The 27,800-nt window shown below is 57.9% G+C and overlaps 1 protein-coding gene and 1 long non-coding RNA gene across 2 annotated transcripts in view; both read right to left on the bottom strand.

Moving 5' to 3' along the window:
* ATP11A (ATPase phospholipid transporting 11A) overlaps window positions 1–27,800 on the bottom strand; it is a 116,423-nt gene that overhangs the window by 61,096 nt on the left and 27,527 nt on the right. Inside the window, exon 3 of the mRNA XM_035003779.1 lies at window positions 2,385–2,507. Coding sequence (XP_034859670.1) covers window positions 2,385–2,507 — 123 coding nt within the window. The remainder of the gene's footprint in view (window positions 1–2,384; window positions 2,508–27,800) is intronic.
* The window catches only part of LOC118009224, a 33,126-nt gene continuing 22,859 nt past the window's right edge, over window positions 17,534–27,800 (bottom strand). Inside the window, exon 2 of the long non-coding RNA XR_004678837.1 lies at window positions 17,534–18,834. This is a non-coding gene — a long non-coding RNA (uncharacterized LOC118009224). The remainder of the gene's footprint in view (window positions 18,835–27,800) is intronic.

Below are 27,800 nucleotides of genomic sequence, written 5' to 3' on the forward strand. Positions count from 1 at the left end.
CGTGTGAAAGCTCTCCGACTGAACACGATCAAGCTTGCGGAGCGAGGCTTCTCTGCCTGGACGAGTCTTAGCTGGTGGTCTTCTTTTAAGATAAATGTGTTCTTCCCAAGAAAACGTACATACGTTACAACACACATTCTCCACACCTGCTGGGATTAGGTTTTACCAGTTACGTTGTTTATGCCGTATACCCTGGGCTGTTTTTAAATGAAAGCAATTATGGGCTCTAGCTGCTGGCAGACGTCGGGGCTGCCGTCCACCCCGCCAACAGAGCTCGTGCGCGGTCCTTGGCCTTCTGAGAGCCTCTTCCGTATGACTCCGATTAGCGCAGACGCTGTGCTGTACGTGATTTCTCCTTAAATGACACACCATCATCCCCCGTGCACGGGCGTTGAGCCACTAACCCCGCCTCTCCGAGGAAGGGCGAGTCCTCTTGGAACAAAGAGGAGCGAGGATGCAGGGCCCCTCCCGCTCTGAGCGGGGACACAGGCTCCAACCGTCTGTGTGGCCTCAGCCTGACCTGCCTCTTACAAGGATGTTGACTCAGTTCTTCCTGCCCTGAAGGAGCTTTCCTGAGAAGGACCCATTGTGAAAAACCCCGGGATGCTGCACGTCTGTCTCAAACGCTCCTTCCTCCACCGCTTTGTCAAAAACTGAGACAGCGCTGGGGGCCCAGTGTGGGTAGGGCAGCTGGGGACATGGGTGCCACCCCAGGGAGAGAAAAGGTGGGAAGACGACAAGGCACCTCAAAATCACTGTGGGAGTATTTGAAAGAAAAAAATGAAGATAATAAACTGGCTCTACAACTTGAGTCAGAGCACAAAGAGTCAAGAATAGGATTTAGAAATCGCTGCTTTTGGTTGTCTCCCCTAAAACACTGACAGGGCTTTTTGTCCTAAACAAAGCATCCTTCAGCATCTGGCTATATTCCACCAAATGCATCAGGAAGGCCCTTGGACGGCCTCAGTCAACCAGAGGCCTTGTCTTCCAGAAGGTTCCTCTGCACAGCCCTGTGCAGAACTTCCCACATCGACCCGAAAGGCACTGGGGGCTTTGTCCCTAGAGGGAGAAACCAACCGCAGCGGGAAGCCATCGGTGGCCGAAGGGCCCGACACACGTCCTGCTGGCTGGACACTGGGCAGTGTGGGCGGCTTTGAGCCCCGTCACCCGCCCCCGCCCTGCCCTGCTCAGCGCATGCGGCACCTGCAGCCGCGGCATCCAGCGCGCTTCCCTGACTCTCGAAGCACTTGAACGGCACAGGAGCTGATTTTTAAGATGTGTGACGGAGGTTCCTTTCCTGTGTCGGGCCCACCGGTGACGCAGTCTTCAGTGAGCTCCAGCTGAGACGGCTCAGTTTACACAGGTCACCACTGCAAAGACCCCGGCACCCCGGGAAAGGTCCTGCTCGGCCACGTCCCCCGCACGCATCCCTCTGGGCGACCACGTACCATGCACACTGCGTGGGATTTCCGTGATGAGCAATCTGCTTGTCCACACGGCGAGTCTGGCGAATCGAAGCTAGGATCATCATCGTCACTGTTATTTTCCATCACAGTTTTAAATAAAATCGGTCCATTTAAAAAAAGAGCCTTGAAAAGCAAAGCTTTTCTGTTCTCAAGTATTCTTAAACTTAGGGCAATCTCTGATAGCTTCCTGAGGAATTCGGTAGCTCTACCACACATATCCAGACACGTGGGCCACACAGGGATCTAGTGGGCCCACCACACAGGTGTGCCCACCCGGGACACACAGCCATGTGTGCGCACGCCCTCATGGATGCATGGGTGTGTGCGTCTAACGGGAAAGTTCTCTAAAATCCGGGAAGCCATCGTTTATGTTTTTTGCTCAAAGCCGTCCTGGAGAGCCACTGACCGGTGACTCAGCAAGCCTGTGAAGTGTGCCTCTGTTCCCGTGCTCCAGGCAAGGAGAACACGCGCTTCACTTGAGTGAGGACATCCCCATCACGGCCTTCCTGCGGCACTTGCCACGCCACCTGACAGACTGGGACACGTGCCCAGTGTTCCTGTCGACAAGGGGGCTGCACGCACCTCCTGCCACCAGGGACATTCAGTGTCATCTCTACAGGTGAGGAGACCCTGGCGGGGGTGGGCCGTGGCCGGGCAGGAAACACATCAGTGGCAGAAGTAGGCCTCCCGCGTCCGTGGCATGTTAAAGAGACGTGAAGGACAGGTGGTCTAACACACAGGATGCACGTCCCACCAGCTGTGGGGACAAGCTACGGACGAGTGGGCCAGCCCCACGCAGACGCCAACAGCAGTGCTCAGTGGGGTGGGCAGCGTCCGCGGCGATGGCCCCAGGAGCAGAGCGGGTAACCGCCGTCCCCACAGGGCCCATGGGAAACAAGGTCCCAGACAGAAGCTCACCTTGGAGGAGACGATTCTGTTGTCGGGGTGCCTCTGCGGAATGTAGGCCTCAGCACCTGGGGGGGGCTCCCTGTGCCCCACGTAGATGGTCCGACTGTCCACCCAGTTCTCTTCTCCAGCACACTGCGGGAAACAGAGCGGCGTTAGTGGGGACAGCCCCCCCGAGTGCTGGCTAACGCGCGGCCTCACCTACGGAACCTGCGCCGGGCCCCACCTGCCGAGGCCTGAGCTGCCCCGATCTCACTCAACCCCCACGGCCTACGCTCCCCAAGGCACCAGTCTGAGCGGGTGGTCTGCACCCCTGCGGGAGCCGGCAGGAAAGCCCTTCCAATCTGGTCGTCGGGGAAGAACACGGCGGGCTCCTGCAGACGGAGTGCTCAGCACGACCCTCAGGCCTCCCACAGAAGACAGCCTGTCAGACACGTGCAAGCAGGTCTTTAACGAGAGGGTAAGACTGCGAGTGCAGGATGGAGCTGTGAGCTGTCTCCCGTCTCCCTGCTCAAGGGCTCTCCTGGGAAGACGGGCGGCTGGGCTCTGACCCGTCCTCACGTTATTCAAAGGGTCATGCCCATGAGGCACAAGGTAAACATCTTCCGACCAGAAGAATCTTGACAACACTCATCCAACCCTACGCTGTCAGCACGGAGGTACCAAGACCCCACAGCTACAGACAGAAGCTAAAATAAAGCCTCACACAGCAGTCCAGCTCAGGGTCTTGTCCCCCCCACCCAGGCCGGCGGCCCGGCTCACTCAGGGTCCTGTCCCCCCCACCCAGGCCGGCGGCCCAGCTCACTCAGGGTCCTGTCCCCCCCCACCCCCAGGCCGGTGGCCCAGCTCAGGGTCCTGTCCCCCCCACCCAGGCCGGTGGCCCAGCTCACTCAGGGTCCTGTCCCCCCACCCAGGCCGGCGGCCCAGCTCACTCAGGGTCCTGTCCCCCCCCCACCCCCAGGCCGGTGGCCCAGCTCAGGGTCCTGTCCCCCCCACCCAGGCTGGCGGCCCAGTCACTCAGGGTCCTGTCCCCCCCACCCAGGCCGGTGGCCCAGCTCATTCAGGGTCCTGTCCCCCCCACCCAGGCCGGCGGCCCAGCTCACTCAGGGTCCTGTCCCCCCCACCCCCAGGCCAGCGGCCCAGCTCAGGGTCCTGTCCCCCCCACCCAGGCCGGCGGCCTAGCTCAAGCCTGCTGGGCTACGGGAAGCGGTGGGAAAAGGGGGTCAGTGTGACAGGACAGGAAGGAGGGTGGGTCAGACCAAAGCTCGGGCTCGGTTGTCACTGAACACAAGCCTCATGCAGCTCCTCGGAGCCTGAGGACAGCCCGCAGCCACAGCTGTCGACAACGAACAGAGCACGAAATGACGTGGGCAGCCATGCGGGAGTCCGGGTCTTCTGCCTCCCTCTCGCTGTGGGTCGGGAGGCTGCGCTCCTGAAGCCACGTGGATAGGGTAACGTGAGTGACAGCATCTCTGCTGGCTGAGCTCAGGAGAGCCTCACATCAGCTCGTTTTGTTTTTTTGCTCACGCACCACTGGTTTGCCCATCCCCACCTTCTTGGGGTAAGGAGCGTCCAGGTGCGCCCCCAGCACACGCAGGCACCTTCCCTCAGCCAACGCCGCCTCCAGGCCTCCTGTTAGGGCCTGGCTTTGCGAGACGGCCATGCAGACTGAGGGCGGAGACCCACCTGGTCTCCTAACTCCACCCGTGTTTCCGGACACGCTCACCAGGGACTCGGGAAATGCAAGATCCCCGGGAGAGAACAGGCTGGCCCCTCACTGGCAGGAACTCAGGACGTGGCCCTCCCAGGAGCCCGCGGCCCTACAGGAACCCGGCGCCACGAGGGCCAGGCCACACCTGAGCCGTGTGAGCCCTCCCCCACCGCCCCACGCCCCTTCCTGCTGGCCTTCCCACTTCAGGGGTGCTGACTAAACTGCCTCGTAAGAGCTTCATATCTCAATCTCTGGGTGCCCCTGATATCCCTTTATTTCTCTGGACACAGCCAGGGGGCTTCTCATGGCCGCAGATTTGCAAACTTACGTTGAAAAAGAATACATGATAAAGAAACCCGGAAAAGAAAGAAACATAAAAACATAACTTTTAATACAAAAATGAAAATCCTGAAAACCTTTCTCCAGCCACTGGCTTTCGGCCCCACTAGGCAGGCGGAGGCGCCCGCTGCCCCGGAGGGGTCCCCCGTCCCTAGGGAGGCAGAGTCGGAATGAACGTTATCAAGGCCAACTCACACCCTCCACACTGTCTAGCGGACACGCGCGGTTTCCACATGATCATGTAACACCTCAAATACGACCCCACGGGGCAGTGCCAACCTACAGCCCACGAGCACTGCCTCTCAGAGTCGGCTCTTCCTCGTTCCCCCCGCCTAACCTGCAATGCGGTAAATCAGTTACATCTTCCCAAGAGACGTGATTAACACTCCTTACAAATCGCGGTATTTCAAGGGTATTTACATCCTGCTGCCGAGCAAAATAGCAGGTCACATGTCCGAATTACAAATGCAGAGTTGTTTCAGCGATTAATTTTAAATCTACAAAGTGTCAAAATAAATATACCTACCCGCCTGTCTCTCTTCACCGCAGTGTCCCCACACCAGGAGAAACCTCATGGCCATTCCTGTCCCGCTGGATTGGATGGATGCAGAGGAAGGGATGGCAGGCTGGGCCTGGAGAGCGAGCGCCCTTCAGAGGGGAGGGCCACACTCCCTCGCCGCCAGGTGCTTCGCGGAAGGAGGGAAACGCTTCGCCACCAGCAGCGGAGGGAACGGGCTCTTTCCCTTTGCCCGGGCACCTCTCTTTGGGGATAGAGACGGAGGGGCTGACCTGGGAGGGGGTGGGGTGGCCCGCAGAGGCTGCACCGGGCTGCCACAGACTGGGGGGATGAGCGGGCTGCAGACCCCTCACGCACGCACCAGCCACCCCAAGCCTCTGCTGACTTTGGAACACACGCCGTGTGGCTGTGGGACCTGCCTCCCCTCGGGTCCCCGCTTCACCCAGAGCTGTGAAATCTCTCCCTCGCCCCCAGACGGCAGGGCAGAGCGTGGTGAAGGCGGTGGGGACCCTGGAACCTGCGTGTGCCCCTAACACAGGCCCTGGGTCACCGAGGGCTGTGCAGGTGTGGACGACAGACTTATGCACAGGGGCCAAATGTGATGAGCTCCCCCAGACCTTAGTGCATGGAAGGCCAAGCTCACGCCCCGTGCTGTCTTCCCAGCCTCGGCCTAGGACCTGTGGTGACCAGCAGGCCTGCACAGAGCCAACCCCACGAAGCCACGAGGGCACCCGGCTTGTCTGCTCAGAAGGGAGGGGAAGCACAGCCAGAACGTGCTGGGCTTGGAGCCAGGGGACCCCACACGGCTCCGGAAACAAAGGCTCCGGTGGGAGTCTGAAAGCACCACAGGGCCCGCGCTGTGTGCGAAGTTCCAGGTGCAGAGCTCCGTCTGTACACCCTCAGCCTGAGCAGCAAGGAAGCGACAGAGCCGTGGTCACAACGCCCTCGCGCCGAGGGCCCGTTCCAGAGGGCACGGAAGCGGGGAGCGAGCAGCCCGCGCCTCATCGCCTGGGAGACCGTGAGAAACCGTCCGACACCCACTCGGGACACAGGGATCTGGGGGGCGGTGACCCAGAGCGCCCCACAGATTCCCGTGTTCCTCGGGGACCGTGAGCACAGGTCCCCGTGGCTCCCCGACAAGAACGCTCACAAACCGTAGCTAATAGCAGATTTGTACCTGGGGCACACGAAAGACCAAACTCAGTCATAAAAAGACCAGTACAAGGATTTGAACAGACATTTCCCCAAAGATCCACAAATGGCCAACAGTCATCAGAGAAATGAGACCATACCCTGGCCGCACGCGACAGACGCCACACCCGGACGCCGTGACTCCGTCTACACGGCAGGCCCAGAAGGCAAGTCCACAGACAGAAGGCAGATGCGAGGCGACCGGGGGCTGGCAGGGGAGTGGGTGCTAATGGGAACTGGATGATGAAAGTGTTGTCAAGCTACACTGTGGTGGTGGTCCCGTAACTTGGTCAATGTACTAAAAACCACTTTCAAGAGCTGGATTTTGGGACATGTGAACTCTATCCCAATAATGCTGCCGGTTAGCTCTCCCCCCAAATCTGCAGGGTCACGGGCATGCTCACCCCTGCGCCGGGTCGCCCCCACTTCCCTCTCACGGCAGAGACGTGGATTCTACCAGATTCACTCCAGTTTGGGGAACCAGATAATGTTCTCAAGGTTCCATTTCTTTTTTTTTTTTTTTTAAAGATTTTATTTATTTATTTGAGACAGAGAATGAGGGACAGAGAGCATGAGAGGGAGGAGGGTCAGAGGGAGAAGCAGACTCCCCGCCGAGCAAGGAGCCCGATGCGGGACTCAATCCCGGGACTCCAGGATCATGACCTGAGCCGAAGGCAGTCGCCCAACCGACTGAGCCACCCAGGCGCCCCTCAAGGTTCCATTTCTAATAAGATGCATTTTCTAACAGATAAACCTGAGTTCAGGGTGTTTCCAAAAGAGCATGCCTGGCAGCTGAGGCACTTGGAACTTGCTGCCCAAGTGAAACGGGGCAGACTGCCAAGCAGAGGCACCGTCCGCTCACACTCTGGGCACAGACCACACGGGACCCCTCAGCTCGGGGCAGGGCTGTGGCTGCAGCGGCTGCCCCTCCCAGAAGGCAGACGACCCCCGCCCCGCCACCCCAGGGACAAGAGGCCTCCGAACTCAGAATTCCATCACAACGTGGCCGAATGGCCGCTCACGGCAGCACTCGGGCCTTCGCCAGCGCGGCCGGAGCTCCGATAGGATGCGGGTGGGTCCTGATGCCGCGGTCGGAAAGCGCATAGGACACAAGAGACCGTCAAGAATATGCCGGAAATCGATTTCAGCCTGTGTTGTCGCCTAATGGGAGTTTCGAATGTCCGCTAAAACAAGCCAAACCGATTAGCCGAATTACACGGTGGGGCTGGAACAGAAGCATGTAACCCGAGCGCAGTCTCTTTGGTGGTCCTCCCGACAACCACCGTTCGCGTTACGAGGATCCAATGACAAAGCAGTCATGGTTCTCGAATACATGATAAAGAAAGCCGACAGAAGCACCGTTTCCTGTTTGATGGGTAAGAAGCTAATACAGAGCTTAGGTGTTTCTAAAAATAGGCCCTCTTCTGGCTCATTCTCCGCAAGGGTTCCAGCGCCCCAACGGAGACGGCGCACGCTTGGCGCCTGCCCTCCCAGCCCCCAGCCCACGTGCCCGCCGCTGTGCGCTCAGCTCCACAGCCCGCACCTCCTGGTTTCCACCCTGCTTCTGCAGGCCTCGCAGGGGTACAATAATTAAAATCAGGCTCCAGCTGCATCAGCAACATGAACATTCCCTGCCGCGAACCACCAGCCGCTCGGCAGCCGGGGGGGCAGGGCCTGGACCTCGTGGCTCGCGGCGCGTGGCTCCCTCTGTTCCTAGCAGACCTGAGGCCCGGAGTCTCTGTCAGCACCACCTCCCACCATCGTCAGCCAGTTTTCCTTCCCAGGCAACTGTGGGGCATTTTCCCGCTAGGAACACATTTCCAAACACAAAACCACTTGGATCACAAAAGCACCAGGGATACTCCACATCATCTGAAAACACCGACCATCTGGAAACTGTTAAACGTCAGCTGACCTAAGCTGAAATTTACTGAGTCCAGAATCGAAATAAAAATTCTAACCACAAATGACTTTCAGCCTGCCCTGGCCTCGCCTGACTCGGACGGTTCAGAGTGGCAGAGACACAGAGCTCCAGGAGCACGTGCACCGGGACATGCCAAGGGCAGCAGAAGGGGACACCGCACCAAGAGCTGAGGACACAGGCAGGGTGAGAGCAAAACCCCCACTGAGGACAGTGGGTAGCGGTCAAGTGCCAAACCCTGGTTCTTCACAGAGCGCTGTAAAAACCGGCCCCCAGGAGGCCGGCGTGAAAACCACACTATTTCTGGATTCATGTCCCACTACGGATTCTCTCCTTCTAGAGATGAATTAGCCAGAAAACGAAGCAAAGGTACCGAATTCGCAAACAAGAACATGCTGGGATACACGTGGCTTTCAGCGGCTTCCGCTGCAGTGTAGACGGATTTTCTGAACACTGAGTGCACATGTGCTGAAGGCACGTGCAGGACTGGGTGTGGAAATACAGCACTGTGTGCGGGAATCCGGGCACAGCACCCCCCCCGCCCCCCGGCTGCACACAGGCGGAGTCTGGTGGGAGTCTCTGGAGCCCCGAAGTATAGTTTTGGGGAAAATAACCACAGTACAGCAACCCAAGCCCAGAGGTCAGGGGAAGTCAGGGAACCCGCTTAGGTTCGTGGAGGGTGCGGCCAGGAGGGACGTGCCGGGGACCGGCACAGGGTCGCCTCTCACCGCGTGAGGCTCCTGACCCCAAGCTGTGGCCACTCCAGGGAGAGGTGCCGACTCCAAGGCTCACACTGCATCTGAAGACTCAGCAGGAAACCAAGAACCTGCAAGATCCTAACAATCTTCATGCTGACTTCACGTTAATACCATTTTGGACGTATTGGGTGAAATAAACGTACTCTCGGACTTCACTTCGCGTGTGTCTTTGCGGTTTTCAGATGCGACACGTGGCACCTCTGTACCCCCCCAGGAGACACCGGGTGCCGCCGCCCCGTCACCTGGAGTGAGGCTGCTGGGGGTGCACACAAGCCCCTCATTGGAAGGAAGGGGGCAGCTCGCCCGCCAGGGAGGGCGCCGTCCTCCACAAGCCCGGGTGGGGGCGAGAGGTCAGGCCCCTGGGGTGACTGACCATTGCCCAACACGTCCCCTCACTTCCCGACAGTGGCCCAACATCAGTGGTCCTTCATTTTAAGAGCTGGTGACTCATCGCGAGAGCTGCCCTGTTCTCCGCAAGGACACGTAACTGTTTCGTCTGACTCAGGTTCACTCAGGGAGTGTCGGTACTTTCTTCTTCCTTCTTCGGGCTGTTTCCAATCCACCATGTCACAGACACTCCAGAGGCGCAGTGGTTGAACGCAGGCCCGGGCCGGGGTTGGGCGAGCCGGACCAAGAGGAGAGGCCAGAGGGCAGCCCCTGGGCTCTGCAGCAGAGGCCAGAGGGTGAGAGAAGCTTCCAGAAGCCGACAGAAGGAGGGTGCGTCCGTCGTGTCCGGGCCTCTGTGGGAGGTGAGCACTATCGCGGACAGGCCCCGGGTACCAGGTGATGGCAGGGCCGGGAGCTCCTTCTCCCCAGCGGTACGCAGCGACAATCTGACCCGTCTGGTGATCCTGGAGGGCAGCCGTCCAGGCCCCCCACCAGCCCCGGATGAGAAGCAGGAAGAGCACAATCAGGAGGAGGGCTCCTGGCGTCCAGCTCTGACAGACCCCAGGCTGGCCACGGGGCCTCCCTGGAGACAGCTGGGGGGGGGGGCCGGCAACGTCTTCCTGAAAGGCCATGGGGCAGTGGGCCACCCTGCTCCCGGTCCGCAGCCCTGGTGGGGCCCCCAGCAGCAGGAGGGACGCAAGGGTTCCCGAGCATCCTCACAATAAGACTCTCAGCTGGGGAGGGAGAGGAAGGGGGGGCGAGCCTGCTTCAGACCAAGGAGGAGGCTGCTGGGTAAAACGAGGCCCTCCGTGGTGCTATGGGGTTGTCAGAGATGGGTGGAGACCACCACACAGCCAGGGCTGTGTTCTCGGAGTGCAGCCGTGGGGCTGGGGGCTCCCCAAGGGCCCGTGCATCTGCCCACCCACCCACAGCTCCAGCGTTCAGCGAGGCTGCATTTTCTGCAAGGCGAGGGGCTGCACGCTGCGGGGGCGGCAGGGGAGACAGGTAAGGGACCAGGGCGGGGTTGGCTGCAGAAGGCTGGGGAGGGGAGGGGGCGCACTGATCCGACCCCTCCCCCACCAGCCAGGCCGTCTGCAGCCCAGCTCTGCTCTCGGTGCACCAAGAGCCAGGTGGTGCGTGCTCACGGCCGCTGCACCTTTTGTGGGTCTCCATGATGCTGTCCCTGCAGCCAGACTCCACTGCAGAGCCCACAGGCTCCTGCCCACACGCCCCGGCAGTCTCCCGACCACGGTCCCGGCTATAAGAGGCCAGGTACCGCGGATCCTGCCGGGGATCCCACGCTCCCACGCCGCACGCACGTCGGATCCAAGATGGAACCACACTCAGCCCAGAGGCCCTAACCCGCCGCGGCGGTGGCCACGAACCCTCACGAATGGTGTCGTTGACCCTGATGATGCAGGTTGGCCTGTCTAAGGAAGGTGGGACCGAATTACTGCTCTTCCAGGACCAACAGCAGGTGGTAAAGACACTGAATGAAAAATGCTCCTGGGAAGCAAAGCATCGGTCACACCAGCCGGCCTTCTGATGTGAACATACACTTTCCATATTCCGTCCTGTGTCTGCCCCCACCACCAAACAGATGGACACGGATGTCAAGGAGAGCACGGAGCTCGCCCCAGTTAAAGACACTGAAGTCACACGGCCTGGGGGGGCCAAGGTGTCACACGGCTTCCAGGGGCGTCTTCAGGGGGCGCGGTCCATGCCTGTCCCTGTGGTGGGTTATCAGCCAACAGCCGAGTCAATGAGCTGCTCCAGGCGACCCGTCTGGGGTCTGCTGGTGGTGGGAGAGTCAGACCCCGGCTCCCTTCTGCTGACAAACACATCCTAATGTCCCCCTCGCTACGCAGTCCACGAGGACCATGCCGCCACGAAGCTGTTTCTAAAGGAAGATGGGAGGACCCACACCTGCACATCAGCTGGCACTGAAGCCCGTGGTGGGGCATCCCAGGAATGCACGGATACCCCCAGACTCCGGCACAACCATGCATGGACACGCCTGCCTTCCGTATGTTACTACCGTCAGTGTGACTCTCCAAAATGGTAACAGGTGCTGGTGAAGTTCCCAAGAACATAAAGTAAAATCTCCCTACGATTTATGTAACAGCTGATGTTTTTAAATATACCTGGGGTTTGTTGTAACAGACGTAGTAAGTCACGAAAAATCAGAAACGGCCATCACGAAGAACAGGGTTTTATATCCCAGTTCTCTAGAAACAGGAGGCAACAGGGAGCGGTCTGCGCCCACACCCCGCGCAGCCCAGAGGTGGGCCGTGATCTAGGAAGACGGCAGGAGTCAATGGTGAAGACGGGCTCACACCCAGGTCTGGGGACGCTGCTCCCACGTCTGAAGAGACTTTCAAGGCGGGTTTCTCCGTCTGCACACACACAGCTCCCGCCAGTGAGGAGGGCCCTGCACCCCTGGCCATTCTCCTGCTAGGACCCCGCCCCTCCGCTCCGAGCCTGGAAGATTGGCTGCAAGGGGAGCCGAGTCGGGTGCAGCGGGAACCCTCACGTGGACGAACACCGTGACATCCCAAGAGCTCAGCCTCTGGGGACGGGGCTCTGGGCAAGAAGTCACGTTCAGTCCTGGATGAACACACCCACCAGCTTCCTCCCAGCGTGCAAATCCAGTGACACCGGGAGCATTCGTAAATACTTTGTTTCTGAGGTTTTGAACTTTATGATCCTGAATCAAATCATTCCATAGACTCTGCCATCTGAGCATAAGTGGGTGTGAGGGTCGCTGTCGAGTGACAACAGCTGGTGGGCGGGGAGTGAGGTGGGACTAGCTGCTCGGGGACGCCCCAGGACGCTCTGCGGCCATCACACCCCCGGACCCCATCGGGGGCTTTCCCTTCCCCTCACCTAACATCAGGGAGTTTTTATTGCAAGCGCTCTGAACCCCCGCTGGAGACTCAAGCCCTGGCCTCTCGGGCAGTTTGCTGACTTGAGGGCAGAGCAGTTTGTGACGGATGGAGCGGCTCGCTCCCGCGAAGACCATGCCAAGCCCTCACGGCCTTCGGGTCACAGCCCCTGACCTCGAGCCTGGCCTCCAGCTTGACAGCAGCAAGAGAAAAACCCCACCGCTTCTGCCGGGATTTACGAAGCCAGAAACAGTCACAGGAAAGACAACACGTTTTCCGCACACTTAGCGTCTATGCTTAGCTTTTTTTTTTTTTTTTTTTTTGATTTTATTTATGTATTAGAGAGAGCACACAAGTGCATGAACGGGGGAGGGGAGAAGCAGAGGGAGAAGCAGGCTCCCTGCTGAGCAGGGACCCCCCCCAACATGGGGCTCGATCCCAGGACCCCAGGGTCACAACCTGAGCTGAAGGCAGATGCTTCACCGACTGAGCCACCCAGGAGCCCCAGGGTAGCAGTTTAATAGGAAACAGGGAGCAATTTACCAATCTTCCTGAAAACATTTCTTATACCTCAATATTTTAATTTTTTATTTATTTTTTTATTTTTTTAAAGATTTTATTTATTTATTTGAGACAGAATGAGAGAGAGAGAGAGCACATGAGAGGGGAGAGGGTCAGAGGGAGAAGCAGACTCCCCGCCGAGCAGGGAGCCCGATGCGGGACTCGATCCCGGGACTCCAGGATCATGACCTGAGCCGAAGGCAGTCGCTTAACCAACTGAGCCACCCAGGCGCCCCTACCTCGATATTTTTAAAGGGTATGTTCAGCACCTACGTGGAGCCATGGAATTTGATGGCTGATTAATCCAAGGAGGTGGCGACCCCGTTACCCAATCAGACAGATGAAGGAATAGAAAGCCCGAGCAAGACAAAGTAGCTTTGCCAGACGGGGCAGGTCCAGGGTAAAACCCGGGGGTCTGGCTCCCTGTGCATGACCCCCCAGCCCAGCTGAACCAAGGCGAAGGGCCCGGTGCGCTGTTCCAGCCGGTCAGGACCAGGAGCGCAGAGGTAAGATTCCAGGGACTCATGCTGTGGACGCATGAATAATTAGAGGAGGATAAAAAACCCTCAGAGGTGTTAGTTTTCAGGATCTTGATAAGATCCAAACTCCATAGTAACAGGGATCATATTTAATGTCGGTTCTATCTTCTATCAGGGTCAGAAACTCAGGGAGGGCCAGGCAGGCAAGCGAGGGAAGTGGCAGGTGTGTCGCTCGGCGGGGCCGCTGTCCCAGGGCAGCCACGGGGATGCAGGAAAACAGGCTCCCACCTGCTGCTCGGAGCCTGGCTGAGCCCAGGAGCTTCGAGGCCTTTTGAAAACCACCCCCAGCACAAGCCAGGACATCTGATGCGAAGGTGTGACCACACAGCACCATAACTACGAAAAACACCCACGCAATGGACACACGAAACATTTACTATGGAAAAAAGTAACCCTCATCCCTCCCCGGCCACTGCATTTTCCATCCCAGCTTGACTCTGTCAAATTCGTATCAGAGTAGTAAACATCAGGTGCTGTGAACGCTGCCATCCTAACCATCCTAACCAGCCTGGGGACCTCACGTCTCTGGACGGGGAGGAACCACGCCGGCTTTGAACGTGGACTTAACGTCGGCCTGGACCGGCCAGGAAAAAACTAGGCAGGTATGTTGAAGTTAGGACAGAATCCTCGTAAAAAGCAACACTGAAATGAGAACTTGGTCACCAGCAGTAAAGGTTTCCACCTGAAGGAGCTTTTCCCCCTAAGTCACCAAAAGCTGCGGCAGCACCAGGTGGTCCCGTGGGTGCGCGGGGGCCTCCATCCCTGCCTGAGGAGGGACGGGAGCATGGGACCGAGCGGCCCTCCTGTGACACGACTCCCGTGAGTTCTAGGTCCTGAGAGCAAATACGTGACTTGTGTTCCCCACGTGCTACGCGCCCGGGGACGCGGCTGAGAAACACGGCGGCTCCTGCTCTCGTCACAGACGTTCCCGCGAATCCGGCCTGGGCAGCACGCTGTCGTCGACAGCTTCCGACCGGTCGTGCCCGAAGCCCGCCAAGCTGCAGCCGCCACGGGGGCACGTGGACGCGGGGCAGACGACAGGACGGTCCGCTCTCTCTCTCTAATACAGAAACAAACACACCGCTACTCGAGTAAGAATTTGCCATTTCAGACTTGACGTCACTCTGGCAAAACAGCAGTAAAAGCAATTGGCTTTATAACAAAATGAAATAAAACAAAATAAAACAAAAGCTTCCAAGACAGGCTCCAAGGCCCTTCCAGACGCTCTCAGAGCATCTGTAACACAGCAAACGAGGGAGAGAGAAGTCGGACCCCAACTCTGATGTCAGGGTGAACGTCAGTTAGCTGAGCCGCCCGTGGTGACAGCGAAGTTTTACGGGTTTTAAGTGCAGTGACCTGCTAACGTAAACGGGGTCACGTCTGTGCTCCTGAACCGGGGGGACGGCGTCCGCACACCCGCGGGGGAGGAGCACCCAGAACAGGAGCGCCTGCAGAGCCCTGCTGGTATGTGGGCAGCTGGCCCTGTGCGCCCCACCCTCTGCCCACACGATGCCAACAGCGCCCCTTCCTCATGGTGACAACCGAAAACGTCTCCAGATGTTCCGAGGTTCCTGGGGGCGGGGGAGGTCGAGACAAAATCAGTCCCAGTTGAGAAACTCTGCTGGAGCGAGACAGACCCAACTTTCGATCCCAGCACCAACGTGGAGAGGACTCAGCGGGGTCAGGTAGCTGGGGGGGTGGGGTGGGGACAGGGCGGCTGCCCCCAGGGGCTGGGTGAGGGGCTCCCTACCCCGGCAGGGTCATAGCCAAGTGCTGCCCACGGGACGAGAAGTGGATGCACCCCACTACCCACCTGGGGTTGCGCCTTCTGGAGAAACCTCTCCACCTTCTCCACCCTTGCGTCCTGGGCTGTGTCCCAGAGACCACAGTGTAATCCCACATCTTATATAAAACTCCGTGCTTTCCGGGTGATTACACCCACTAACGATGATGTTTCTCAAAGCAGTTATGATTCACACACATTAAAATTCTAATTTCAGCAGTTTTAATACCTTTCTGTTATCAGTTTACCGCAGGTCGTGGCTCGGTCATCAGGAGCGGCTGACCCTGGGTGAGGTGCCCACCCCCCAGGACGGCTACCCCAGATCGGCGAGGATGCGGGAGAGTTGACATCGCCTTACTCTGGGAGCGTGAAATGGTGCAGCCGCTTTGGACAACAGTTTGGTAGTTGCTTAAAACGTTAAACACAAAACAAAACCCATAAAAGCTACCACATGACCCAGCGGTTCCATAGCCAGGAACTCGCCCAGAAGAAGAGAAACACGCAGACACAAAACCTGTGAGTTCTGAGACTCAGTGACACGGCAACGGAAGCTCTGCCTGGGGTGCCCGGTCTCCTCTGTGTCCCTCTTCGCTCCGCAGGGGCTGCTGCCTGGGGGGAGGCCCACGTGGCCCGAGCCACGGCCGTGACAGGGAGCTGGGAGGGGCTCTGCCCGTTGGGCCCAGGAGGCGCCACCTGCACTTGGACTGCTGGCCCAGACGCTGAGGATCGCCAGAGGTTTTGGGGTTGGGGTGACTTGTGACTCAGCCAAGGTAACCGACAGCGGGTAACAGCTCACTGATGAAAGGTCACTGACGGGCACGCAGGTTGGGGCATCAGCTCCGTCACGGATCCTCAGAGGAAGGAACAGGATGTTGGCACGATCAGGTGCAGCGCGCCCTCTGAGCAGTCCTGCACACGAGGCCACGTCCGCAGGTCCGGCTGCTGAGGGCCAGAGGCTAAGGGCCACGGGCTCAGCGGGATCTGACAGAGTGGCCCCAAAGCACCATGTGGGGCCCTCGGGACTCCGGGGAAGACTGGTCAGAGCTGCCTGGCCAGCGTGGGGAGACCCGTTTCCTGACCCTTCCAATGGGACAGTGTGACCGGCCACAGCCCCCACATGGGCACTGTCATGATGGAGCGTGGGCCACCGCATGGGACTTGCCGGAAGCCCCGGCCACCACGCTCGTGCCGGAGCCGGAGTGCTGTCCTGGGGCCCGTGTGGGGCCGTGGCCGCCTCTGAAGGATCCACTTCCCAATCTTCATTGTGCTTTGGTCAGACGCCCGTTTGTACAGAAAAGCGAAATCTGAGGTCCTGCCTACAATTCAATGTTTTACAGGTTAACAGTTGCACTTAACTTGTGTTTTGGGTCTGGTTTTCTGGTGAGCACGAGCGAACGTCGGCAGGACGTGAGTATTGTTCTGATTACAAGTGAAGACGGGTCTCCGGGAAGTTTGCGCTGCTCGGCGCGGGAAGCCGTCCTGGGACGCGGCGAGTGACCGCAGGCAGCCTCTGGGACGACACACAGGCAGGAGGTGCGGCCTGTACTTTAACCCCTAAAAGAAGCCACAGAGCACCGGCATGCCGATTCGGCAAGGACGCCAGGCGAGCTGGGGGCACGTGGTGGACGCCTGGTGCCACCTGCCGCCTCCGGGCCCGGTGGGGACGGGCCGTCTGAGACCGTGGGGGTCTGGCGCAGTGTGAACTCTAGGCCTGCACGAGGGGTGCTGCCGCGGCGTCGGTAACGAGCGAGCCACGCCTTCACAAAGCGCTTCCGGCCTGTTTGGCAGGCATTACCGCGTTCACGTGCGGGTTTGAACCTCACGACAGCCCCGGGAGACACCGTCTCACCCGCCGACCCGGGAGCTGAGAAACAGGCCAGGAGACAGCCAGCGACCTTTGTCCCCATCAAGTCGCCCCACGAACGACGGGAGGGCGGGGCGCTGCCCTGGCGCCACGGCAGCCCCGCATGTGGACAACACGCCCTTCTCGGCAGAGCTCTAAGAACACGGCCCCAAATCTAGCAGAGTAACAGCTGCCCTGTTGAGCACCTGGTCACGGGAACTTCAAATTCCAGTCTCTGCCACAATCCTGAAGGTCAGGGACGTCTTGTTCCTCCCGCAGACAAGAGCCCGCACGGGCCATGCCGGGAGCTGCAACGTGCACGGCGTCCACCAGGATGTGGATGAAAGGAGAAACCCGTCCCCCGTGCGTCGAGAGGAGACCACTCAAAACCAGGGCGGAGTCTGTAGGGTCCACGGAGGCCCCACCAGGAAGCGGGGGCTGGAGAGCCGGGCCTGCCGTTTTCTGTGCTGCCCATGGACAAAGAATGATGTCCACATTTTTTTTTTAAAGATTTTATTTATTTATTTGACAGAGAGAGACACAGCGAGAGAGGGAACACAAGCAGGGGGAGTGGAAGAGGGAGAAGCAGGCCTCCCGCCGAGCAGGGAGCCCGATGTGCGGGGCTCGATCCCAGGACCCTGGGATCGTGACCTGAGCCGAAGGCAGACAATTAACTGACTGAGCCACCCGGGCGCCCCTGATTTTCACATTTTTAAATGGTTGGAAAAACTTAAAAAAAACTTTATTACGGGCACTGAGGTTTTACTTTCCTAGGATTGTCACAGGTCATGAATAGTTGTTAGTTCAGAGCGGGTCACGCTGGCGTGGGGTGGGCCCTACACGCGATGGCTCAGGACCCCCAAGCTGCTGCCGCCTCCGCACGCCCAGCCCAGAGGGCCCTGCCCACCCATGGTTTCGGACACCTGGCCTCCAGACTCAGAAAGGGCAGATTTCTGTCCTCTTGAGCCCCCATGTGGGGCAGTTTGTATGGCCGCCCGTCTGGGGTCCTCACTCTTATCAAAAACGACTTCAAAATCTAAGCTGTTTTCCTACTGAGACCATCACGTTCGAGCAGACACTGTAGCCTCAGCACGAGAGACACTTTGGCCGGGAAGGCTCTGCCGGGGGTCGTCCTAGGCACAGCGGGACGTTAGTGGGGCCTGGCCTCCACCCACCGGACGCCAGGAGATCCCCCGACTCTGACAACCCGAAGGCCACATGTCCCCTGGGGGGCAAACTATGCAAGTTTATGAAACCTGTCTGATGACAGACCCTGGATCTACGTGTTCATCTGGTAAAATAATCCTACTCCCACTTGTGTTTCAGAATGTGGTTCACATTTCAGCACGGGAATGAATGAGTCCTTCACTCTAAAGCATCCTTCCTCCAGATCCACGCGTGACCCGTGGCAGTTCCGTTTGCTGATTATGGTCCCCGGTGCCTCTACTCATCATCCAGTCTCCAGGTTGTCACTCAGAGAGTAAGGGCTTGCCCACTGCCATCCACACCGCCCACCACACCCCCCTGCACAAAGCTGGTTGGGCTGTAGGCGCCGTCCACGCTCCTGCCACGGGCTCACCGCGGTGGTCACCGCCTTCCTCTGAACACGCGCCTACGAAGAGTGTTAGCTGTGAAGATAAAGTGCTGATGGTGTTAAATCACCAGTTCTGACCAGGCTGTCCTCCTCCGACGGTCCGGGGCCCCGAAGACCCTTCCCGCTCCTACCACATGGGTCCCGCGTCCTGATGCCACCTGGAGGGGAACCCAGCCCCTCGCTGGTGGCTCATCCGCCCGAATGCAGACGCGCCAGAGTGCGTGGGGGGCGCACACGCTTGCTCAGGCCCCCGGTCAGCTCCCGAGGAAACGGCGGACCCCAGCCGGTCCTGGGCATTCCTGATGTCACCCTGGCGAGCACCACACCTTCTCCTCTGCAAGGTCAGCACAGCAAGGATGCACTGCGGTTCATGGGGTGGACGGTCAGTGGCTGGCACTCTGTTCTTCCGGGCTATTAAGTACACTCAGCAATTCTGTTTGGTAGAAATGCGTGTTTTTTCCACTTAGAAGGCAATTAAGTTTGTATGGCAGGAACATCTCTGCCTACATTTCCTCATTAATTTCCTCACAGAGAAACCCAGGACCCACGGCGCAGAGGTGTTCACGGCTGCAGAGACCGCTGGGAGGAGGGAGGGGCGTGGGGGGAGGCCGCCTCCCACACGCAGGCTCCGCGGCAGGGCCTGTCTTCCCCCACTTCCCGCTTCCTGCTCCCAACTTCCGCTTCCCGCTTCCTGCTTCCGCTCCCAGCTCCCAACTTCCGCTCCCTGCTTCCCACTTCCGCTTCCTGCTCCCAACTTCCGCTTCCCGCTTCCTGCTTCCGCTCCCAGCTCCCAACTTCCGCTTCCTGCTTCCCACTTCCGCTCCCCGCTTCCTGCTTCCCCGAACTTGCAGACCCTTCAGCAGCAGCGCGGTGCTGCCACGCGGGGCCTTGCCATAGCGGGTCCCCGGCCTGCAAGCTGCAGGGCTGGTGTCCCCTCACTACTCGGGTCTGAGCTCCCACTTCCCTCCTCCTTCCCGCCTGCGCTGTGTGCACGGGCTGCCCGCCCAGCGCTCATCCCGTGGATGTGGCCGCTGTGGTCCCTGGCTTGCCCCCTCCCGCCTGACCGCCTGAGCAGGGAGGACCCACTGGCCACACGGGGCAGACCCAGTGGGCGCTCCGGAGTTCCTGTCGAGTGAACGGAACCATGAGCACAGAAACAGCCTTGCGCATGACACGTCCTCTCCACATTTAGACTTCCCCAGATTTTTTCTCGATGGTGCCCTGTTCGGGGAAAGACCAGCACATGGGGCACCGGCTCTTACACAAACATTTACAGAAAACCAACAGCGTCTACACCGCCCCCGCACATCAATCCAGAATCTAACGAATGACCTTCCACCACACCGGCCGTGGGGAGCGCTGGACGGACAGCCAGCCAAAGCCCCCTTCCCAGAGCCGTGCACCTGACGCCTTGGTGGGTGTGCAGCCTTGCTACCCCCCACCTGTTACCCATACCGTGAACATGAACCCTCGAAAGGAGACTGACTTTTGGGGACAGGATTAGACACAAGGTTCAGAGGAAAATGCCGTCGAGAAGCGACACGGCCCAGATTTCCCAGGATGTGAGCAGATGCAGAACTCGGAAAGGGAAGGGGCCCTTAAAGACATGGGCACCCTGGGGCCACGGGCACGTACAGTGTGGCCTCATGTTTAGGGATGTGTGCGCGCGCAGATGTAAAGACACAGGAAACCACCCATCCCCCCAGGAGGGGAGGACCCTGCAGCTCCTTCTCCCTGAACCGCCAGTGGCCTCCCCTCGGTGCTACCCGCTCACGGAGCCGTCAGGAACACGGGCACAGAGGAATCGCTCTCTACGTGCTCGCTGGACAGGATGGTAAGTAGTGATGATCACTCCGTCTGCTGAGGCAAAGGGGGTAAAGCTGCACAAATGTGCTCCCTGCCCCATGCTGAAAGCAGGCCTCGGCCTTCTCCCCTCAGGAAAGCCAGTCCACGAAACAATCAGCAAAGCAGACTGCGGTGCCAAGAAGCTCACAGGCCGGCCGCTGGCCCTGCTTCCTCGTCCCCGTGCAGGGAGGGGATGGAGGGTCCTCTTCTCCTGGGTCCCACCTCACTAAATGTCCACCCTTCCAGGGGCCTGTTTCCCAGCTTTTTTTTTTTTTAAGATTTTATTTATTTGACAGAGGGAGACACAGCGACAGAGGGAACACAAGCAGGGAGAGAGGGAGAGGGAGAAGCAGGCTTCCCGCGGAGAAGGGAGCCCGATGCGGGGCTCGATCCCAGGACCCTGGGATCCTGACCTGAGCCGAAGGTAGACGTTTAACGACTGAGCCACCCAGGCACCCCTCCCAGCTTCCTTTGATTAGAATCCAGGTTCAGTGTTTGCCCAAAAGCAGGTCTGTACATCCTCTTCTCGTTTTGGTTCTGTGTCTCTCTCCCGCCCACGTTTATCTATAGAGCTCATACTTTCTCAACAAACTGCGACTCTTGTCATGAAAAATTTATTAAGCCTTTAACCAACGCTGGGTATACCTGATGTGAACACTGTGAACTCAGAAACAGTTATTCTGTGGTGAAGGTCATATGAAAAACTGGTATTAAGAATGCTACAGGGATGCCTGGGTGGCTCAGTCGGTTGGGCGTCTGCCTTCGGCTCAGGTCATGGTCCTGGGATCGAGTCCCGCATGGGGCTCCTTGCTCGGCTGGGAGCCTGCTTCTCCCTCTGCCCGCAGCTCCCCCTGCTTGTGTTCTCTCTCTCTCTGACAAATAAATAAATAAAATCTTAAAAAAAAAAAAAAAGAATGCTACAGTAGGAGAAGGGCAGGAACGGTTCCAAAGGCCTCCCCACCCCAACCCCACCGGGGGAGCAGGAAGGTACTGGTGATTAATGAGCTGGGTTATTTGAGCTGTTCCTGACCTTTAACCCCGCATGCACATTACATACGCTCTTTCAGATGCTGACATACCTCATAATAAATGGTTTACAACCCCTCCCCCCAAAATCAAACAAAATTGGAAGTTTTAATTAATTAATTTTAAATTAATTTTAAAAAATTAGAAGTTTTAATTTTTTTAAGAAATGCATGGCACTGGAAACAGAGCTGGGGCCGGGCGGGGGTGGCGCCCTGCACCCCTGCTCTCCATGCGGATACGGCCGGCCTGAGGACATGGACAGGAGCTGGAGGAGGTCCGGCGAGAGCTTCCCACGGAGCATGCCACGGAAGCTTCCAGGGGCTGGGGACGCGGCATCGCCGGGGGGACGCAGCCCCGGGGCCTTGTGCAAACGCGCATTGTTGGGGTGGTGGAGAACGACGCTGCGTTCAACAAATGTAAGGTGTTAAAAAGACAGCAGTGTGATCTTGAAGCTCTCCTGGCAATCAGAGCTGACACGCAGGAAGTTTTAATGATGCAAACATACAAGACGATAACGGAGAGCCATCTTCTGCCTGGTCACATGGCTTTGGGATATTCTTTACGCTGTGTGTGTAGCTGGCTGGCTGATCACACTCAAAAGCAGCATAAATTCCCGTAATTTAGAAATTGCATTCACGCTTACGATAACTTCTCAGAATAAATACATCCGCTATGTGATGATCAAGTTGCACGGTGATAAAGACCCACCTCGGTCTGGGATCTCGTGATGCGGTTTACAAATTCACCCCAACCTTCCATGCGGCTTATCCTTTCTTTTTGCAGACAATCCTACATCCTTTTTTTTGCTTAAAGCTACCAAAGGAGCTGTGAAATGTTCTCATGGTGCACTCTCTAAGAAAAGCACTGTTTCTCTGAAACGCCACCAGAAAAACTGTTCGCCTTTGCAGTGTCTTGGCATCACCAGCGTACGTGCTGACTGGAGTGAATCCTTGCCAGTCGGGGTGCGGAGCCCCCGGGGGGCGGCACTGGCATCTCCTGGTGTCTGCAGACGGCCTACACGATGGGGTCTCTGTCACCATCACCCTTCACGTCCACCGTCCTGCCCGGCCCCTCATCGGGGTCCCAGGTCCAGAGTCCCCTCCTTTGCTCCCTCAGGGATCCAATTATCGCCAAGTCCACATGGGGGCCTGACTCCCAGCTGAGCACTGGTTTCCTAGACATCTCGCGGTCGCCACGCACAGTGGTGACCCTGCTTCCTGCCATCTCCCACCCGCTCCTCAACGTTCTGGGCACCCGGCGTCTCACAGTACGTAACCATGACCTGACCCTGCAGCTTGTAGCCCTACTCAGGATGCACGATGCGGCAAGAGAATAAAGACCCCAACTGAACTCTGGCAAAGGACCTGACGTTTCGACGAAGACAACGCACAGATGATGGACAAGCCCATGAAGAGATGCCCAATGTCACTAGTCACTCGGGAAATGCAAGTCAAAACTACAGCGACACAGCAGCTCGCTAGCGGAAATCAGAAACTAGCATGGGTCGGTGAGGGCACGCAGAAGCCGCGTGCACTGGGCGGGGCGTACGATGGGGCCGCCACCAGGGAAACGGAATGGAGGCCCCCCAGACCTAAACACAGCATCACCATACGATCCGGCAGTCCCACTCTGGGTACACATCAGACAGAACCGAAAGCAGGGTCTCAGAGACAGGTTCTCGGCGGCATTCTCAACAAGAGACAAGATCTGGAAGCCCAAACGTGCGTCGGTAGATGCCTGGATAAGGAAGACAGGGAAGGTCTAGCAGAGGGGAGCTCGTCTGCAGGGGCAGGGCCCTTACACTTTCACCCGGGTCCTGGGACCGTCTCAGGAAACGGTGCGGCGTGGCAGAAGCTAGCCACGGCCAGCGCCACGGAGAAGCTCGCTTTAGTCTTGGCTCAGGAGGAAGAAATGAACCTACAGAGCACAACACATCTGCTCTGTGACCACCAGCGTGTCCACACGAGGCAGCCGCGGTCCCGAAGGACCAGGAGGTGCGGCCACAGCTGCGGACTGCGTGGTTCCAGGGGAGACAGTGACACGCCGCCCCACAGACGGCTGACGTGTCCCAGGACCTCATTCTGGGCCCCACGGTTGTGCGACAGCCCACCTGCAACTCCATGACACAGAACCCCTGGGCTTCCGACGAGCCCGTCTGCTCGCCCTCCCTCTGCCCCGAGCGCTACCTCCCAGCTGAGCCAACCAACGCCCGCGGGCCTCACCCCGTCCCCACTAAACCTGCCACTGTACCACCCAGCGAATGAGCACAGCGATGGCTTTAAGTCACATTACTTGTGCTTAATTTGAAATACTGCAATGTAGGGTGACTTCTTCAGACATAATTTTGCTTATTTTAAGGAGTTTTCATTGAGACTGTACCTTGAGCTAAAGCGGATTTCATACAGTGAAATTCATTTAAGGCGATTTACCAGACCAGACGTGTCCCCAGCGGGAGCGCAGAGCTATCCCCTCGAGTAGAAAAGACAAGGTCTTTGTGAGTCCTGTGGCCGCCGTGCAGGATATAAATTTACGATGGTTCCTGACGCTCTCCTTCCTGAAAGTCACATCCCTCCCGACGGCACCTTGCCCGGCATGGCGAGGAAGCGAGGTCACTGGGAAAGTGTGCGGATAAACGGGCCACGTTGAGAGATGAGTGCAGTGACCTTCCCAGGGCGCAGGCTGGCTGGTCTGCAAACTGCTCATCCCTCCATATGGGAAAATGTCCGAGCAGGGCTCTCCAAGCGGGGAGACTGAGACGTCCTTATATCGGAGACAAACTGAACAAAAACCATCCCTGAAATCACCATTTGGAGAAAAGTGCAGTAGTCAAAGCAAGCAAAGCACACCTTCCAGATCACCCCAAATCAAGTTAGAAGCAGTGACGCTTCTCACTTCTTCACTAACCTCCTTGAGGGCACAGAGAAGGTTCACCCCGTTCAGACGTGTGATTCAGAGTCACCAGATTGTGAGGAAAATGGCCACTGTCCACAGCAGCCGAGATGTTTCTAAACCTGCACACCGGCTTCACCCATCATTTGCACCATTGGGACAATCGTAAGCAAACGCTGCGCAGACAGGACCCACCTTCTCTCTCAGGCCCCTGGTTGGAGTCCTCGGCAAATCCCCCAAATCATAACAAACCACCTGGGGCACTGAGGCTGTATTTTTAAACTCCGGGAGCACAGCAGACAAACAACTACTCATTTTCGCCTTAAACCAAACAAGTCAGCGAAAGCTTGTTTTCACGAGTCCTCGGCTGGAAGGAGGCCACTGCTGCAAGCGGGCTTCCCTGGGCCGGTCTGCGCCCCGGGCTGTCAGTGCACGTCCCCCCACCCCGCAGTGAAAACCCGCAGCCGCTCCCCAGAGGCAGACACCCCACAGAATGCACGTGCTTCACCAGGGAGCACACGGCGGAAGGCTGAGGGCCTCGCCGGCGCTCTCCTGTCCCCCTGAATCCTCCCGCGAGAGCCCACGACTCCGGATGCTCCGCGCCCCGAAGGATTGTGCTGCTCGCGACCAGAATCTAACCAGATGGGCGTAGCATGCTGCCTTTTCCAAACTTCTGGTCTCCCCCCGACCCCATAGGCGCCATGAAGAGTCTGAGAAACGCAGTCCTGTAGCCTCAAGTCCACAACATTCTCAAGGGTCGAAATCCAGAAAGTTCTTTGTGGCTTCCGGGGGAGAACATGCCCCCGGCCCCCGAGACGCAGCCACACAGCCACGGTCAGGGCGGCCGTGGCCACGTGTGGACTAAGCCGTCAGAATGAAACAGAGCGAGCGTGCTGGGTTGTAAGGGGGAGCTGCTGTTGTGCCCTCAGATAAGTGGCGCAAGTAATGGGCTTCGCATAAATTACTGTGATCAGCATCATTCTTACATATTCAAGCACATTTTTAGTTTTTCCTTTCCTTAATTTTGGTTCTCTGGCACCTAAAATTAGTGCTAAAGTCGTTTACCCAGCGCACCAACTAGAAGCCCGACACTCTCACGCCCGGGGTGGGAGGTCATGCCCTCTGCGTCTGCACCCGGCCCCGGGGCACAGCTCCAACAACCCCACATGATGACAGTGACAGCAAACGCCACAGGGGGTGGCGTATGTTGTAGACACAGCCCCTCGACCGCGACACCATCCCCATCAGGAAGGAGTGTCCCAGCTTGCTGTCAGGGTTGGGCTGTGCGCCCCTATTCCTGGACAGCGGGGACCGAGTTTTCGGGGAAGGCGTCCTCTCCACCTTCTCCCCCACTCTGGACCCAGAACAGTCGCTGGGACAAGAGGCTCAAGTCCCTGGTGAAGTGTTCAAGTCACCGCCCTCAGCCTCTGAGGCAGCCTTCACTTCTGTAGGACCCTGAGCACGACGCAAGCCGGACGGAGAAAATGTCCAAACAAGGACGTCACAGCCTCTGCTGGAAGCTGCCAGGAGGAAGAACGAGGAGCGCTTGGGGACACGGTGACCTTGGGAAGGGGGTGGCGCCCCTTGGGCGCCCGCCGCTGTGTGGGAGGCTGGCGGACACCTGACTCGCCGTGGCTGGGAGCAGAGGGGACAGCAGTCAGTCGGAGAGAACCTGCCTAAAATGCCCACGTGTCGTGGCTGGTGCAGCCACGGCAGCATCCACCCAGAGGGCGCATGGACGCACACCTCCTTAAGTCGTGGGAGGGGCTGGCCTCCTGGCCTCACCGGGCCAGCCAGGCAGCTGGACGGCAGGGCTGGGCCCCAGCGCGCCCACTGTCCTCCACCATCGGCAGTCACCCCAAAACCACACCTGCAGCAGCGCTGGCCACTGGGCTCCCGTCCCTCTCCTCCCCCATCCCTATCCCCCACAACTCTAAGTCCTGTGGAAACACACCGACCTAGACAGACAGACAAAACCCCATTCAAATCAGTGTCCTCTCTTCCTTACTTGGTTCTTCAACAACCCCAAACTTTAGCAAACACAAACTTCAAAATGCATCAAAGTCCGTTTTTGACAAATTAAATTTCATCCTTGGTCCTGCTCTGTGCACCATGCTGGAAGGAGCGGGAACTCAACAGAACACCAACCAGGGGATTCCCACAGCAAGCACCCCAAGAAAGCTGGCCCTTCCTAAACAACCGAGCTGCCCACATCCTAGAGCAGCGTCTCTGCGGGCCACGCGGTGACAGGCAGCCACACTGTGTGACACACGGGGACAGGGAGACCACGTGGACGCCCTGACCAGGAGGGCTGAGAAACGAGCCCCAGGGAGGCACGCCGGGCTGCCGCAATATGCAGAATCACTTTGTGTGAGTCTTTTCGGAAGCCGTGGGTGAGGGTTCATTTCCAAAGCCCCTTCGGAAAGGTCCCAGAAAGCCACAGTCGCTCGACGCATGAAACATTTTCGCCTTAACCTCAGACATTTCTGCCAAGGGCCAGAGACAGCGCAAGAGAGATTTCTATTAAAGGTAGTTTTATGTGATTTCATTCGAGCCAAAATCTATTTTGGTGCACTTAACCACACACCCGCTTTCCCATGATCAGAAAGAAAAAGTGCTCATAAAATCCCAGGAGCGCAGCCTTCGAGATGACCCGCACCAGCGCAGCGTCCCCAACAAGGGTGGCCAGCCGCCAATCAGGAGGCGCTGCTCTGGGCCCCGCACTAATTCTCGCCACAACTTTGTGGGGCTCTATTCGTATTATTATGCTCTTCTTGAAAGATACACTGAAGCATATTAAGAATTTTAAGTGTATTTGAACAAAAATCTAGCCCCCCAGCCTCGATTGCCAACCATGCGGTCAGAGACACAAAGATGACATCTTTCACGGCTTTGCTTTCAAGTTGTTCTTAGGAAGATAATAAAATTACAGGAAGTCTGGGCAGAGAGGCAGATGAGCCATCACACTCTACTAATAAATATTATTTTCACACCTGCATGTTCCCTTTGTCTCTGACCGTATCCACACATAATATAAAGGCGATTCTGCATTGTAGCATTTTAACGCTTCTGTTTTAGAATAAACTGAAGAGCAAACAGGGAGGACAAGGTTGAAAATACCCAAGTCACTGGACGTTGGTGGAAATACACAGGTCTCACGGCAGGCATGTGGCTTTGGTTGCTGTCCCTGAGTTCGAGCCAGCCCCAACGCTTCGGTCTTAAACTGCAGACTCGTGTTCATAAACGGAACCACCCACACTGCCCATGGCGAAGGTGACGTCAGCCTAATTCTGAAAAACCCCTCCTCTGGATTCTCACACAAGATGAAGTGTTGTTTAGCAAAAAGGTCTCAAGTTACATGAAGTTAAATGTAAAGTGAAGTTAAACATAAACCACACGCTCCACGGGAAATTTCTGGGGGCACTTTTTTTTACTTAAGGCATGCACCTGTTTCTCCCGAGACGTGTCCAGAAGACCACCCACCCCGCAGCCGGCAGGCATCAGAGCCTTCCTCCAACTCAGCCAACACCCAGGACACCTTCTCAACGTGGTAGACGCCAGCAAACAATGCCCGCGGCATGCTGGACGACTCCGCGGGCCTCCTTCCTAAGGTGTTCGCGGGGAGGTACTCAGCATGGC

This window comes from Mirounga leonina, unplaced genomic scaffold, assembly GCF_011800145.1.
Source record: "Mirounga leonina isolate KUSES-001 unplaced genomic scaffold, KU_Mleo_1.0 Mir_127, whole genome shotgun sequence".
Taxonomy (NCBI): domain Eukaryota; kingdom Metazoa; phylum Chordata; class Mammalia; order Carnivora; family Phocidae; genus Mirounga; species Mirounga leonina.